At 38.0% G+C, this 13,414-nt stretch overlaps 1 protein-coding gene across 11 annotated transcripts in view; it reads left to right on the top strand.

The window, feature by feature from the left end:
* The window catches only part of RNF17 (ring finger protein 17), a 115,021-nt gene that overhangs the window by 99,633 nt on the left and 1,974 nt on the right, over positions 1 to 13,414 (top strand). For 9 of the 11 annotated variants that reach the window (XM_055542614.1, XM_055542612.1, XM_055542622.1 and 6 more), the window contains 7 exons: positions 199 to 279; positions 2,591 to 2,716; positions 3,791 to 3,847; positions 5,843 to 5,959; positions 7,111 to 7,279; positions 8,977 to 9,112; positions 10,989 to 11,178. In XM_055542614.1, the coding sequence (XP_055398589.1) occupies positions 199 to 279; positions 2,591 to 2,716; positions 3,791 to 3,847; positions 5,843 to 5,959; positions 7,111 to 7,279; positions 8,977 to 9,112; positions 10,989 to 11,178 (876 nt within the window). The remainder of the gene's footprint in view (positions 1 to 198; positions 280 to 2,590; positions 2,717 to 3,790; positions 3,848 to 5,842; positions 5,960 to 7,110; positions 7,280 to 8,976; positions 9,113 to 10,988; positions 11,179 to 13,414) is intronic. The other 2 variants (XM_055542618.1, XM_055542615.1) reach the window with 2 other exon arrangements.

Below are 13,414 nucleotides of genomic sequence, written 5' to 3'. Positions count from 1 at the left end.
CAGTGGACATCTAGGTTGCTTCCAAATTATTAGTTTCTTAAGATTTTTTTTTTATTATACACCCATGATTCTCTCTACAAACTGCCTGTATATTTTGTCCTCCTCTAGTGTTATCTGTTTATGGCTACTTTTGTGTAGCTTCATTTACTTTTCTGCTCTTATCTTGTGAAAGAACCTGAGTTTATTAATCTCAAATAGGTTGGGAATGTCTGGCAACCAGATGCAGTAGAACTCCTTCAGGAGCTGCTTTCAAAGAGAGAGGTGGAAATACACATTATGGTAATTTGTATTTAAAGTATATATCATTGATTTAGTTTATCTGTCATAAAGCGTTACAGGTAACAAAATTTGTGAGATTTTTTTAATGAAGAACTATGTTCCTGTGTGATTGTAAACTACTCATTAATATAAAAGAAGTTACCACTTTGGTTCTTAGGCTCGTTTTAAATAAAACTAATTTTGAGAAAGTTCCTGAGAACTTCCCAGAAGCAAGAAGGTCAGTAATTTGGAAGATCCCTTTTTATTAACAACTTACTTTGACATGGGAGGAAATGGAGCTGTTTATAAAAACACACATGATAGTTTTCAGGATGGTGCTGTGTGTGTAGCACTATGTTAGGTACAGGTAATTCTCATCGTCAAAGGCCTTGTCTACTTAGTGAAACAGTGAGACACAAGACAAAAACCTGAAGACTACCCCCACAAAGAACTTGCTGGGAACTGGTGACTGGTAAAAACAGTGAAGTGTAATAGGAATGTAGGAATGGGAAAGTCAGTGAAGTTCTCCTGACCAGGGAAATGCAGTGCTCAGGTAGGCAAAGGGACAGAAATGGACATGTCTTGAGGAGATGTGTTTGCTAGAACAGTGGAAGTTTTGTGAGGAACAGTGGTGGGAATAGCGTGTACGAGAAGCAGACATCAGTCAGGAGGCCCGTTGGAGGTTCCTGAGCAGTGAGATAAAGAGAAGATTAACGGGGATCTTGTTTGAGGATTCCAGTAGGAAGATATAAAACCGTAAGGAAGGATTTCTCTACGAAAGGTGTGATAATAGGCTGACAAATATCTTAAAAGAGCAACAGACACAAATAAGATGGTGGAGAAGCCTGTACGGTTGTTCACAGCCTCTGTGGGCTGTCATGGAGGCCCCTCAGAGATGACACTGTTGAGTTTATGCAGGTGGCTTACTTTGCTTCTTGGCTTAGCCTTGGAGAACAGCATGGAGTGTACCAAAGGCCCTCAATTTCTCAGAAACCATGCTGGTGCTGCCCGCATCCCTGCCACTGTAGCTGACCTCCCCAAGAAGTGCCACTCTGCCTGATGACTGATGGCACTGACCGGGTGCTTCTTACCTGCTGGACACTGTCTTTGGGCTGCAGATGCAGCAAGAGTCAGAGTCCAGTCTTCGTTGAGCTTCCATTTTAGTGATGGGAAACAAACAAAATAAATACATACACACAAACACACACATATAGGGAGAGGTGGGCAGGGGAGGGATGACATTTTAATACAGTGGTCAGGGAAGACATCCCTAAAAAGATAAAACTTGATTAAAACTTTTAAATGGTGAGAAGAGACACCGTGCGGATAGCAGAACAGTGCAGAGAGCTCTAGGCCAAAGATGCCTGGAGCATTCAGGGAGCGGGAGCAGACTGGGAAGGAGCTGGAGTGGAGAGCTCAGAGAGCTGCAGTGGAGGTGATCTTACCTCATGTTGTGCTGTTTTCATTGTGAATGGTGGAAACTGGACAGGAGAGAGAGGTATAAGCAGGCGATCTGCTGGGAGGCAGTACACTAACTCAGCAGAGACCTGAGTTTAGACCAAGTTGGTATCAAGTGAGGGATGGTCAGCTCATCACTCAGATGCATGTTAGGTACCTGATATCTGTAAATGGACCCATGAGTTTTAAAACCATTATATGACTCCTGGACTTGTTAATTTCTTCTGATTCCTGCTGTTTGGGGATTTTCAACTAAATTTCATTGCTTTACCCCTGAGCATACTTTTTCTTTCTTCTTCTACTTACTATAAATTATTAGTATCATCTAGAGACGATGTATAGGAGAAGGCGATGGCACCCCACTCCAGTACTCTTGCCTGGAAAATCCCATGGACGGAGGAGCCTGGTGGGCTGCAGTCCATGGCGTCGTGAAGAGTCAGACATGACTGAGCGACTTCACTTTCACTTTTCACTTTCTTGCATTGGAGAAGGAAATGGCAGCCCACTCCGGTGTTCTTGCCTGGAGAATCCCAGGGACAGCAGAGCCTGGTGGGCTGCCGTCTGTGGGGTCGCACAGAGTCGGAAATGACTGAAGTGACTTAGCAGCTGCAGCAGAGATGATGTATAATATTTTCTGATAACTAGAAAACTCTCTACCTTATAGGCATGTAAATGTATTTTATAACAACCAAAGTAGTAGAATTATTGCTTCATTATCTGCCAAAATACCAGGAAGGAAATTTTACAGAATGAGTCACTAGTCAAACAAGTAATACTGTGATTGTCAGAAGTCAAATTCCATTTTTCCTGAATATAAAGTTTTAATCTTTAGACTATTTTTATAGTAATGATCTCCTTTATTGAACTTAAATAGGAACTACCAGAAAATCCATGGGAGAAATTATCTATTCATCTCTATTTTGATGGAATGTCACTTTCTTACTTTTTGGCACACCATAAATATTGTACTTTTGAACAATCGGAGGAAATATTGAAGGAAGTAAGTAAAGTATGTTTCTGTAAAAATCTATACTATAAAGGAAAATATGGTTAAAATTTGTCATATTTTGTCTCATGCCTCAAGTCTTCCATACAGTCCTACATGTCTGATTTGTTAAGAGAGCCTAGAGGATTTGTAATTCTTTATTGAGAAAGCTTTATAAATGTCCTAAAAAAAACTTTTCAATTGCACTAAATTCACTTAATATTTCTGTATCTTCAAACCTAATAAGCAGCTCATGTTCTCTGGCATTGTTTGAATGCAGATGTGAATGATAAAATCATAATGAAATTCGCTGCCAGAAATTGACTCCCAAGATAAAATGTTTTTTCCTCATATTTTTGCCTACTTGTAGGAACTCAGAGCCAGATTTTAAGCTTAGCTTCAGTAAACAGCCCATTCCAGTTGCCTGGTGCCTCTGTGTTTAATATCTTTAAAAAAAAATTAGCCTGTTATAGATATGGTTTCATATTGCAGGCTGCCACAAATATTTTATCGAAATAGGGTACACACCATAAACAATAGCATGAACATTTTATATAGCAAGATATTGTTAGACTTACAATTCACTTATTAGGTTTTCGAATATTCATTTTACCTGTAGTACACAACCAGACAGTGGGTGGTCAGTACAGTGAAGGAAATTACTTTTTTCTCTCAAATGGAAAACTATTACATAACTTTATACACATAATCCTCACAGCCAGCTATTTCTGTTGAGCAGAGAAGTGTATGGTTTGTGTGCGTGTGTGCCCCTGTGTGTTTGTGTAAGTGTTTCATCTGTTCATTTAGTCTTTGCCAGATGTATGTACTCTTCACTGTGGCCATTTAAAATGAAAGGTAAGAGCTCCCACTCTTATAAACTAATTACAGTTGTTGACATGCTTCTGGCATAATTTGAGGATTCTTCTTGTTGCAATATTAAATTACTCAGAACACTAAATTTTCCCATAGTTAAGCGAAAATGAATGCCAACAAGAACATGCACACAGTTTTTGCGGGATGAAATATGAAAGTGTCTTAAAACAATATTATATAGGTAAAGTTTTCATTGATAATACTATATTATTTCAGAATCCAACAGATTACAATAAAAAGTATGAGGAAGAGAGATGGGAAATAAGGTTTGAGGTAAGTTTCCATCTAAATATTTTGAAAATTTGGATCAATTTTCATCAATACAAAGAATCTCATTCAAGATCAGGAAGTAAGCATTTTCTTCTGTAACAGCTTTATTGAGATAATTTATAAACCATAAAATTTAACTTTTTAAAGTGTACAAGTCAGTGGTTTTTTTTAACATATTCACAGAGTTTTGTGATCATTATAGCTATCTAATTCCACAACATTTCATCTCAAAGAGAAGCCCCACACCAGCAGCAATCACTTCCTACCTCCCTCCACCCCCCAGTTTCCTGGAAACTGTCTCTGTGGGTTTGCCTGTCCTGGACGTTTCATAGAAAGTGAATTATATAATACATAGTCCTTTGTTACTGGCTTCTTTCATTGACCATAATGTTTGCAAGGTTGAATCATGTTGTATGTGTCCTTTTTATTGTTGAATAATATCCCTTTATATGGATATATACCACATTTTGTTTATCCATTCATCAGTTGATGGACATTTGGATTGTTTTTACCTTTACAGATAGTAAATAAAGCTACTATGAACATTTGTGTACAAATTTTTAAGTGAATGTTGGTTTTTACTCCTCTTGAGTATAGACTTAGAAGTGGAATTACTAAGTCATGAGAATTACACAGTCATATGACTATGTTTACCATTTTAAGAAACTGTGAAACTTATCCAAATGACTACAATAATTTACTTTGGTACTAGTATTGTACAAGGGTTCCATTTTCTCCATATCCTCACCAACACTTGTTATCTTGACTTGTTTCCTAGCCATCTTAGGATAGGTATGAAGATACAAGTCCCTTATCAGACATGATTTGCAGATATTTCTCTCATTCTGTGGGTTGTTTTTTCACTTTCTTGATGATATCTGTTGAAGCGCCAAAGTTTTAAATATTGGTGAAGTCCAGTTTATCTGTTTTTATCTTATTTTTTATTTTGTCACTTGTGCTTTTTGCTGTGCAGAAAGTGTTTTGATAAGTAAAATTTTATGATTTATAAGTAGAATTTAATTCCTATAAGGACTTACCTGGTGGTCCAGTGGCTAAGACTCTGCACTCCCAAATGCAGGGGGCGCTGGGTCAATCCCTGGTCAGGAAACCTAGACCCCCACATGCTGCATCTAGACCCAGCCAGCCAAATGAAAAAACTTACAAAAATAATTTCTATAATTATAAAAATAACATATGCTTGTTGTAAAGTGTTTTGTAACAAATCAGTAAAATTTTAACAGTGGATAGTCAGTTTTTGCTGAAATCAGCTAAGTGGTTCAAGTATGTTTTGTTTTGCCACCCGTTTGGAATTGTTACATAATAAGTGAGTCTACAAATTTGAATGTGATTATTTTACTATTTATTTCGAGTACCATATTCAGGATTTTTATAAGGTAATAAAAGTCACCTATATTTATATATATATTTGCTTTTAACAACTGCTGACTGCCGTGATCCTCTTTGGAATCATATAACTTTTAATTATTCTTTATCCTTTTATAGAGCTTAAGGGAGAGCACACTTTTCTGATGATTTTTAACTTAAATCTTCTTTTGGCATTTCATATATTATTTTAGTTTTTATTATAAAATACATATTCTAAAAATGAATGCAGTACTACAGAAATGTGAAAAGGAAAGTTGCCCCCATTCTACACCTCAAACACCCCAGTCCCACTGAGCAGTGTCAGTTTGTTAACCATTCTTCTAAAATGTTATGTGTATGTGTAAATATTATAATAATATGTAAAGAAACATTCCTGTGGCGGGGGGGCATGGGCGGTAGTTAACGTCTTTTTTTTTTAGGCAGGAGACAAAAGCATTCTAAAGATCTTTTGATTGCTTACCACATTTTGGTCCTGCTACAACAAAATTGTTTTGTGATAGTCTCAGCTAGCTTTTTGTTAAGAAAGTAAACTGGCATTGTAATGAACTTTAATAATGTAGTGGCTTTCTGTAATAGTCATTCTGAAATTTGAATTTATTTGTGCTGTTTTAGGATTTGCTTTTGCCTGAAACAGAGACTCCTATTTTACCACCATATTTGTCTTCATCTCTGCCTCCCCCTGAGGAACTCTATGCTGTTCAAGTAAAGCACGTTGTCTCACCCAGTGAAGTATGTAATTTCAGTAACACTGTTGGTTATGGTCTTAACTTTAGGATGGATTCTTCACATTTCTATCTTCCTGACTTTATTAACAATTGCTGACCTCTAGTTTACCGACCCTGTAGTTTCTTCTTCAAACATCTGTTTATACTTAGTAAGGCAACTGTTTCTTAATCACTTTTGGGTTTTCCCAGTAATGTATAGCTCTTTAAATCAAATATTTAGATTTTTAAGTTTGAATTTACTGCCACTGAAGAAATTTCAGACATCTCATTCCCCTGTCCTCTTCCTACATTGAGCTTAATTAAGTACGCTTTACCCTGCTCTGTTTTTTCATACTATTTATCACCTTCTAACACACCACCACTTTCTTACTATGTCTGTTAACATCTCCCTACTAGAATGTAATTCCATGAAAATAGGGATTTTTGTGTTTTGGGCACTGGTGTGTCCCTGGAATACCTAGAATACTGCCTGATACATAGTAGGCACTCAGTAAATATTGACTGAGTGAATAAGTACACTAAAGAAAATTCATTTATATATGCTTGACTAACAAGATAAAAAGAAATGACAGATTAAGTGGCAGAGCAGTCCTTCAGCTGTTTTTACACAGTAAACTATTCCTTCACAAGCGAGGAGAATTTGCTCCATAATTTCATCAGAGAACATAATAGTGTAACCTATTGTTGGTTTTTATAATGATTTTTAACTAGTTATTATTGTTGCAGAACACATTACCCCAAATTTAGCAGCTTAAAACAACACACATGAAAGTCAGGAATCCAGGGTCTTAAGGTTGCAGTCAAGGTGTGGGAAGAGGGGCGTGCTACTGCAGGATCCAATTCCAGAGCTTGGTGCTGGGCTCCTGCTCTGTGGGCCTCTCCTGGGCCTGCTAACATGCATGTGCGTGCCCCCTGGCGGACCAAGCACCACCAAGGCAGAGGCCACATCTTTTACAGTCTGAGCTCAGTAGTCACATACCATCATGCTATGGCATTTTTCAGCCACAGAGAACAAGTCTGGTTTGATATGAGGACTTAACTCTAAAAGGACCATGGGGCCATTATTGGAGGCTTTCCTGCAGTACTTTTGCCCATATCATGAATACAGAAAGTTACAGAATTTGAATGTTTTTCCCTTCCCTTCCCCCAACTCAGGTATATATTTGCCTTGATTCTGTCGAAAGTTGTAGTTTGTTTAACCAGCACAGTGACACAGAAGACAGTGGAGTCGGCTGGGAATCTGAGTCGGAGAGCCTCGAGGAGGCACTGCGGAGGTTCAATAAGAATATGGAGACATTCCCTCCTCTGACAGACTTCAGAACAGGTACCAGTCTTTCAGGAAAGTGGGATTCCTAATGAAATCATTTTGTTTCAATGCTGATGAGATTGAGTTGTTTCTAAGGTTAACTGGTATTTTTATTGCCCTCACTTTATATGCTTGGCCTCATGCCTTAGGGCACTTTGATTTTCCAAAGCTCAGGCCGCCTGTGAACACTTGACTGCATGAAGATGGCTTTTCTGAGCTTGAGGTTTTGCCAGTAGCTCAAAATTGTGAGTTGTTATTTAGACCTAAATGGCACTTAATTTCATTACAAGCCACCTAAATAGAGAATTTTGGTGTGAGGGCAGGGGAATTCACATTGTGTCCTGTCCTGTCAGGATGGACAAAATCATGCTTTTTCCCTTTCTAATATATATCACCATCCTTTATTAAATACATGGGATTCTCCTATGAGGAAAATGCATTTAGTTACCTGTGTTGACAGTTCCTGAAATACTGAGCGGTGTCTGTACATTTTATCCATGTCATATATAGAGGTGCGTTCATCGTTGTAGTTTGTACTTATCAGAGGATACTTTAGCAAAGGAATGCTAGAGCCTAATGTCTTATCTGCTACTTAATAAGATTTTAATCACTTATGACCCATGTTTGGCTGATAAACAACACTTGCTCTTTTCCCTGCCTGGAAAGTTCTGGAATGTATAGCAGGACCTCTGCTCTACTTCCCCTACTGCAGGTCTTCTTCCCTGGTGCTCTTCCTTCCCCACCCGCCAACCTCCCTCCCCTGCCCTGCCCTTCTCCACCACCTCCTTTCCCTTGCCTCCTCTCCTAGGAAGGGGCACTGTGAGCAGGAATACTTTGTACTGCAGTGTCCCCAGCTTTTGAGGAAGGCAACTTGCATGAGTAGGTGCTCATAAATATTTGTTGAATGAGTGAAAAAATAAGCTTATTATCATATTTTCTTTTTGTAAACTAATTTATAGTCTAGAAGAAACAATTCTTTCCTTGTGTTCTTCTCTCAAGGGAAGTTACACAATCTGTGCATGATATGGTAATTCATGGAGCTATCTATACATATATTGTTTGTGCATTTTTCTATAGTTATTCTGGAATTAAAGTTAAGTATGCATACGTGAAAGTTGATTCATAAGCAAGTGCCTATTAAATACATATGGAATCTATATTAAAGGAGTTGAATAAGGAATCTGTGTGGGTAACACGTTGAGGATATGTGGTCAGAGTGGGTTGGGAGTATACAGTTCAGAACCTTGTAAATTGCAGTTTAAGAACTTGGTACTGCAAACAGTTAAGATGCCATTGAAAAATGTTAAACTAGAGAGCAATGGAATTACATTGGAGGAGGGGAAAATTAAAAGTAGGAATAATAGAACCCATTTTACTATCATTCGCAGAAGACAGCTGCCCAAAAGAAAAAAATTGGGGGCATATAAGAAGTGGGAGGAGTGGGAGGATGGTCTAAGCCATGGGAGGTAGAACTAGGAACTCTGAGAAAGGGATAAATGTCTTTCTTCAAACATTTTCCTAATTTAGGAATTAGGAAAAACAGGGTATATAAACAGAAAAAAGAGCACAAGCTAACATTTGGCTGTTGAGTGTTTAATTCTGAATAACAGGTATATGGAGATTATATCTTCTTTGTACTTTACTGTATTTCAAAGCATATATATTTTTAAGAAAATAAAAGGCAATGTAATTTCCCCCTTTTTCTGTCTTTTCAGAAATGCCTTGCCTTGCAGAATATGATGATGGCTTATGGTATAGAGCAAAGATTGTTTCCATTAAAGAATTTAATCCTCTAGCTGTCCTGGTGCAATTTGTTGATTATGGATCAACTGAAAAGCTGACAGTAAACAGGTTAAAAAACAAAAAAGTAAACTTAGTTGAATTAGGATTCTTAGTTCTATTTTAATAATTAAAAATATTTTACTTCAAAAAGCTATTTTAGAGCTACTGTTGGGAGTTTGTTTTTACTCTAAAAGTTATTCTTTATTGTGGTAAGATGTACATAACAAAATTTACTGTGTTAAAGTTTTTAAAGTAAAAAAAATTATCATCATCCATTTTTAAGTATACAATTAATTGACATTAAATACATTCACAGAGTTGTACAACCACTGCTATTGTCCATTTTCACAACTTTTTCATAATCCCAAACAAAAACTCTGGACCCCTTAGTAACATTCTGTTCCCTTTCTTTCAGCTCCCAGTGAGTCCTCTTCTACTCTCTGTATGAATTTACTTAAATTCTTCATACAAACATAATCATACAATATTTGCCTTTTTATGTCTGGCTTATTTTACTTAGAATAACGTTTTCAGAGTTCATCCAGTTGTAGCTTGTCAGAATTTCATTACTTTTACAATTAAGTAATATTTCATTGTACATATACACCACATTTTGTTTATTCATCTGTTAATGGACACTTGGTCTGTGAATAATACTGTGGTGAACACTGACATAAAAAGAAGATCCATTTAAATTCCAGCTTTCAACTGTTTTAGGATATGTACCTCGAAATGGAATTGCAGGATCACATGGTAGTTTCATGTTTAACTTTTTGAGGAAATGCCAAAGTTTTCCATATCAGCTATACTATTTAACATTTTTACCAGCAACACACAGGAGTTCCATTTTCTCCACATCCTTGCCAACACTGTTATTTTTCCAAGTTTTGTTGTTATTTGTAATTATTTTTTTAATAATGATATGCATATAAAATCTATCATCTTAACCATTTTTAAATGTATAGTTAAGTAGTGTTAACTCAGTTTACATGGTTAGTGCAACCAGTCTCCAGAACTCTCTTCCTTTTCAAAACTGAAACTAACTTTGTACCCATTAAATGATTCCACATTGTCCCTTCATCCAGCCCATCAGCCACCATTCTGCTTTCCACCTCTATGAATTTGATTAATTGCAGGTGTATCTCACATCTTTTTCTAACTGGCTTATTTCACTTAGCATAATGTCAAGGATCAACCATGTTATAGCATGTGTTAGAAGTTTCTTCCTTTTTATGGCTAGATAATATTCCATCATATGTATTTAACACATTTTATTTATCCACACACCCATCAGTGGATATTTGACTGTTGTGAATGATGTTATGAAAATGGACATACAAATCTCTCTTTACAACCCTGCTTTCAGTATACTGAGAAGTGGAGTCACTGGATAATATGCTTATTCTTAGTATTTGGAGGAACCACCAAACTTCCCCAGCAGCATTTTACATTCCCACCATATGTCCAAGGGTTCCAGTTTCTCTCTATATCCTCACCAACACTTGCTATCTTCTGGGCGGTATTTTGTTTGTTTGTTTTTTAATAGTAGCCATGCTAATGGGTATGAGGTGATATCATGTATGGCTTTCATTGGCATTTCCCTGATAATTAGTGATGTTGAACATCTTTTCATGTGCTTGTTGGCCATTTACAGCTCTTTGGAGAAATGTCGTTTTTAACGTGAACATATTTTCTCTCATTCTGCAAGGTGCCTTTTCACTCTATTGATTGTGCCTTTTGCATACTTTTAAGTTTTGATATAATTGAATTTTCTTCTTCTGTTGCCTGTGCTCTTGGTGTCATATCAAAGAAATCACTGCCAAATCCAACATCATAAAGTTTTCCCCTAATTGTGACATTAACATTTTTTTTAGAGTTTTTTATTATTCTTAAAAAAAAAACACACACACACACATTTTTAATTTTAGAATTTCTTTTGTGACAGACTGCGTCAAATCCCTCTTCATCTTATGCAGTATCCAGCCCGAGCCATAAAGGTTCTCTTGGCAGGGTTTAAACCACCCTTGAGAGACGTAGGAAAGTCAAGAATACCATATTGTCCGAAGTGGAGCATGGAAGCATTGTGGGCCATGATAGACTGTCTACAAGGAAAACAGCTTTATGCTTCTTCCATGGTAAGTATCTGTCTTAACTGACCAAGATTCTTTCGAAGGTATTTCAAGGATCCCTAGTAATTTTCTAAAGTGCTTTACATGTAAAATGCTTTAAAGTTTATAATGCTGTAAATACTATAGGATTAATTTTAAGGCTGCTTCAAATGATGTCGTTTTATATAATTTATACTTAAGCTTTTTTTTTTAATTTTATTTTTAAACTTTACATAATTGTATTAGTTTTGCCAAATATCAAAATGAATCCACCACAGGTATACATGTGTTCCCCATCCTGAACCCTCCTCCCTCTTCCCTCCCCATTCCATCCCTCTGGGTCGTCCCAGTGCACCAGCCCCAAGCATCCAGTATCGTGCATCGAACCTGGACTGGCACTTAAGCTTTTGATTAGCCCTGCAATGATGTAAAATACCAGGGATGTAATGACTAAGATAAAAAATGATCCAGATGAATATTCTATAACTAAAGAACAGACAAGTCAATGAGGCTCTCAAGGCAAGAATACTGAAGTGGTTTGCCATTCCCTTCTCCAGGGGACCACATTCTGTCAGACGTCTCCACCATGACCCGTCCGTCTTGGGTGGCCCCAAACAGCATGGCTTAGTTTCATTGAGGTAGACAAGGCTGTGGTCCGTGTGATCAGATTGGCTAGTTGTCTGTGATTGTGGTTTCGGTTCTGTCTGCCCTCTGATGCCTCTCTCAGCACCTACCGTCTTACTTGGGTTTCTCTTACCCTTGGACGTGGGGTATCTCTTCACGGCTGCTCCAGCAAAGCGTAGCCCCTGCTCCTTACAGCGGCTGAAGTCAAGTGGGCCTTAGGAAGCATCACTACAAACAAAGCTAATGGAGGTGATGGAATTCCAGTTGAGCAATTTCAAACCCTAAAAGATAATGGTGTGAAAGTGCAGCACTCAATATGCCAGCAAATTTGGGAAAACACAGCAGTGGCCACAGGACTGGAAAAGGTCAGTTTTCATTTCAATCCCAAAGAAAGGCAAAGCCAAAGAATGCTCAAACTACCGCACAATTTCACTCATCGCACACACTGGTAAAGTGATGCTTAAAATTCTCCAAGCCAGGCTTCAGCAATACGTGAACCATGAACTTCCAGATGTTCAAGCTGGTTTTAGAAAAGGCAGACGAACCAGAGATCAAATTGTCAACATTGGCTGGATCATTGCAAAAGCAAGAGAGTTCCAGAAAAACATCTATTTCTGCTTTATTGACTATGCCAAAGCCTTTGACTGTGTGGATCACAATAAACTGTGGAAAATTCTGAAAGAGATGGGAATACCAGACCACCTGACCTGCCTCTTGAGAAACCTATATGCAGGTCAGGAAGCAACAGTTAGAACTGGACATGGAACAACAGACTGGTTCCAAATAGGAAAAGGAGTACATCAAGGCTGTATATTGTCACCCGGCTTATTTAACTTATATGCAGAGTACATCATGAGAAACGCTGGGCTGGAAGAAGCACAAGCTGGAATCAAGATTGCCGGGAGAAATGTCAATAATCTCAGATATGCAGATGACACCACCCTTATGGCAGAAAGTGAAGAACTAAAGAGCCTCCTAATAAAGGTGAAAGAGGAGAGTGAAAAAGTTGGCTTACAGCTCAACATTCAGAAAACTAAGATCATGGCACCTGGTCCCATCACTTCACGGGAAATAGATGGGGAAACAGTGGCTGACTTCATTTTTCCAGGCTCCACAATCACTGCAGATGGTGATTGCAGCCATGAAATTAAAAAACACTTACTCCTTGGAAGAAAAGTTATGACCAACCTAGACAGGATATTAAAAAGCAGAGACATTACTTTGTCAACAAAGGTCCGTCTAGTCAAGGCTATGGTTTTTCCAGTGGTCATGTATGGATGTGAGAGTTGGACTATAAAGAAACCTGAGCGCCAAAGAATTGATGCTTTTGAACTGTGGTGTTGGAGAAGACTCTTGGGAGTCCCTTGGACTGCAAGATCCAACCAGTCCATCCTAAAGGAGATCAGTCTTGGGTGTTCTTTGGAAGGACTGATGCTAAGCTGAAACTCCAGTACTTTGGTCACCTCATGCAAAGAGTTGACTCATTGGACAAGACTCTGATGCTGGGAGGGATTGGGGGCAGGAGGAGAAGGGGACAACAGAGGATGAGATGGCTGGATGGCATCACCAACTTGATGGACATGAGTTTGAGTGAACTCTGAGAGTTGGTGATGGACAGGGAGGCCTGGTGTGCTGCGAT

Source organism: Bubalus kerabau, chromosome 12, assembly GCF_029407905.1.
Source record: "Bubalus kerabau isolate K-KA32 ecotype Philippines breed swamp buffalo chromosome 12, PCC_UOA_SB_1v2, whole genome shotgun sequence".
Classification (NCBI taxonomy): Eukaryota; Metazoa; Chordata; class Mammalia; order Artiodactyla; family Bovidae; genus Bubalus; species Bubalus kerabau.
This window is presented reverse-complemented; position numbering and strand designations above follow the sequence as displayed.